We start from the raw sequence: 2,267 nt of genomic DNA, 5'->3' as shown, positions 1-2,267 counted from the left end.
CTCTTTGGGCACATCTTGAACCCACAAAGTAGGACTGCCCAGCCTCCACCCACTTCCTGTGACGGAAGGATAAAGGGGGCCCTGAGCGAGACGGCCCCGGGAGGGGTGCGTGTGGAGGCCAGTGTGGGAGGGAGCTGCTCCTGTCAGAGCTGAATCCCTGAGCTCAACCTCCGTCCCCAGAAGCTGGTGTTTGGAGTCCCCCTCCCCACTGCAGGCCTCTTCACAGATGCTGTGGCTGCTGGTCCTGACCCTCCCCTGCCTGGGGGGCTCCATGCCCAGGAACCCAGGCGAGTCCACCCCACCCAATGCCCCCTCTGCTCAGGACCCCCTCCCTGCCCTGGGCTTACAGCACCAGCCCTGCCGGGGACGTGGGGACCGTCTGATTGCTGGTCTTTCCTGGTGCCCCTGAGCCCTGGGAAGACCCTCGTCCGGCCCCCTCACGCCCCTCCCTTGCCTCCCCAGAGCCCGGCGCGGGGCGTGAGCTGGTGGGCATCGTCGGGGGCTGCGACGTCTCGGCCAGGAGGTACCCCTGGCAGGTCAGCTTGAGGTTCTACAGCAGGAAGAAGGGCCTGTGGGAGCACATCTGCGGGGGCTCCCTCATCCACCCAGAGTGGGTGCTGACCGCCGCCCACTGCCTCCAGCCGTGAGTGGAGCCTGCCGTCCCCTCGGCGGGTGGGAGTGGGGGTGGGGACGGGCAGGTGTCCTGTGTGCCGGGGGCCCCTCCCGGGATTCAGGGAAAGCCCCGGTCCTGAGCATCCAGCCTTGCTCTGAGAGGTGCCCGTTCCTCTCTCCAGGGAGGAGCTGGAGGCCTGTGCGTTCAGGGTGCAGGTCGGGCAGCTGAGGCTCTATGAGGACGACCAGCCGACGAAGGTGGTTGAGATCGTCCGTCATCCCCGGTACAACAAGAGCCTGTCGGCCCAGGGCGGTGCAGACATCGCCCTGCTGAAGCTGGAGGCCCCAGTGCCGCTGTCTGAGCTCGTCCACCCGGTCTCGCTCCCGCCTGCCTCCCTGGACGTGCCCTCGAGGAAGACCTGCTGGGTGACCGGCTGGGGTGACATTACGTACAACCGTGGGTGTCAGCGAGGCTCTCTGGGGAGGACGTGGGGCTGGGTCTTGCGGAAAATCCCTCGCTCTGTGGCTTCTGGGATCCCCTTTGCAAGCTCCCTTGCAAACCTGACCCCCTTTGCAAGCCCAGGTTTTGGATAGGACATTTCTGTGACGGACATCAGGAACGGGGACTTGCTCTGGACAGGCAGTTTTGGCCGCCGCTCCAGACCCGGTGTTTCCCAGCTCCACTCTGCCAATGGCAGCCGAGGCCAGGCTCCTCCGCTGTGGATGGAGGGTTGGTCCGGGGTCCTGAGTCCTGCGGCTTTGCCCCTGCTTCCAAGAGGAGCCCTGTGTCCTGGTGCTGGGCTGGTGTCCAGACCCTCAGATGTCATGTGGTCAGATCCTGACTATAGTGTACTTGGGGAAACTGAGTCACTGGGTCAGGATTCATGGGTGGGGGCTCCCCTGTGCTCTCTGCTGAAGGACGGGGAGGCCCCGCATTGGGTGGAGTGAGGTCTTTGTTTTAAGGAAGAAGCAGGGCCCCCCACGTCCAGGTTCAGCTTCATGTTCTCCCCACAGAGTCGCTGCCCCCACCCTACCACCTGCAGGAGGTGGACGTCCCCATCGTGGGGAACAGGGAATGTGAGCAGCAGTACCAGAATGAGTCCTCAGGCAGCGACGACAGAGTCATCCAAGACGACATGCTCTGTGCTGGGAGTGAGGGCCGGGACTCCTGCCAGGTGGGACCCCAGCCCCGCCCTGCCTCCTCCGTGCCCCTGCCCACCAGCCCCGTCGCTGTGGGTGCACGCAAGGGCTTTGCTGAGCATCTCTCTCCCCACAGAGTGACTCTGGAGGCCCCTTGGTGTGCAGGTGGAACTGCACCTGGGTCCAGGTGGGGGTAGTGAGCTGGGGCAAATTCTGCGGCCTTCGTGGCTACCCCGGCGTGTACGCCCGCGTGACGAGCTACGTGTCCTGGATCCGCCAGTACGTCCCTCCGTTCCCCAGACCCTAGCTGGGGTGCAGTGGGGTCTACATGATCCAGGAGGCCCCGTCTTCCTTGGGGACACCCCTGCTGCTCCCCAGTCCCAGCCTCACCCGCTCGCAGCGGGTCCCTGCCCCGAGACCCTTCTGCTCCTCTCAGCCTCTCAAGGCTCTGTGTTTTCCTGCCGGCAGGGGGCTCAGGGAGCAGGGGAGGGGCCTTCAGAGATGAGTCGGGAGCG

The 2,267-nt window shown here is 65.2% G+C and overlaps 1 protein-coding gene across 1 annotated transcript; it reads left to right on the top strand.

Annotated features, from left to right (window-relative positions):
* Positions 1-226: 226 nt before the first annotated feature.
* LOC105529716 (mastin-like) lies at positions 227-2,059 on the top strand. Its single transcript, XM_011966923.1, has 5 exons — positions 227-287; positions 463-643; positions 795-1,069; positions 1,627-1,787; positions 1,889-2,059. The coding sequence occupies exons 1-5, from the start codon at positions 227-229 to the stop codon at positions 2,057-2,059; spliced, it is 849 nt and encodes a 282-aa protein (XP_011822313.1).
* Positions 2,060-2,267: the final 208 nt, after the last annotated feature.

Source organism: Mandrillus leucophaeus, unplaced genomic scaffold (genome assembly GCF_000951045.1).
Source record: "Mandrillus leucophaeus isolate KB7577 unplaced genomic scaffold, Mleu.le_1.0 Scaffold78, whole genome shotgun sequence".
In the NCBI taxonomy this organism is placed as follows: Eukaryota; Metazoa; Chordata; class Mammalia; order Primates; family Cercopithecidae; genus Mandrillus; species Mandrillus leucophaeus.
Note: the sequence above shows the minus strand (reverse complement) of the source record. Positions and strands in the feature narration are given on the sequence as shown.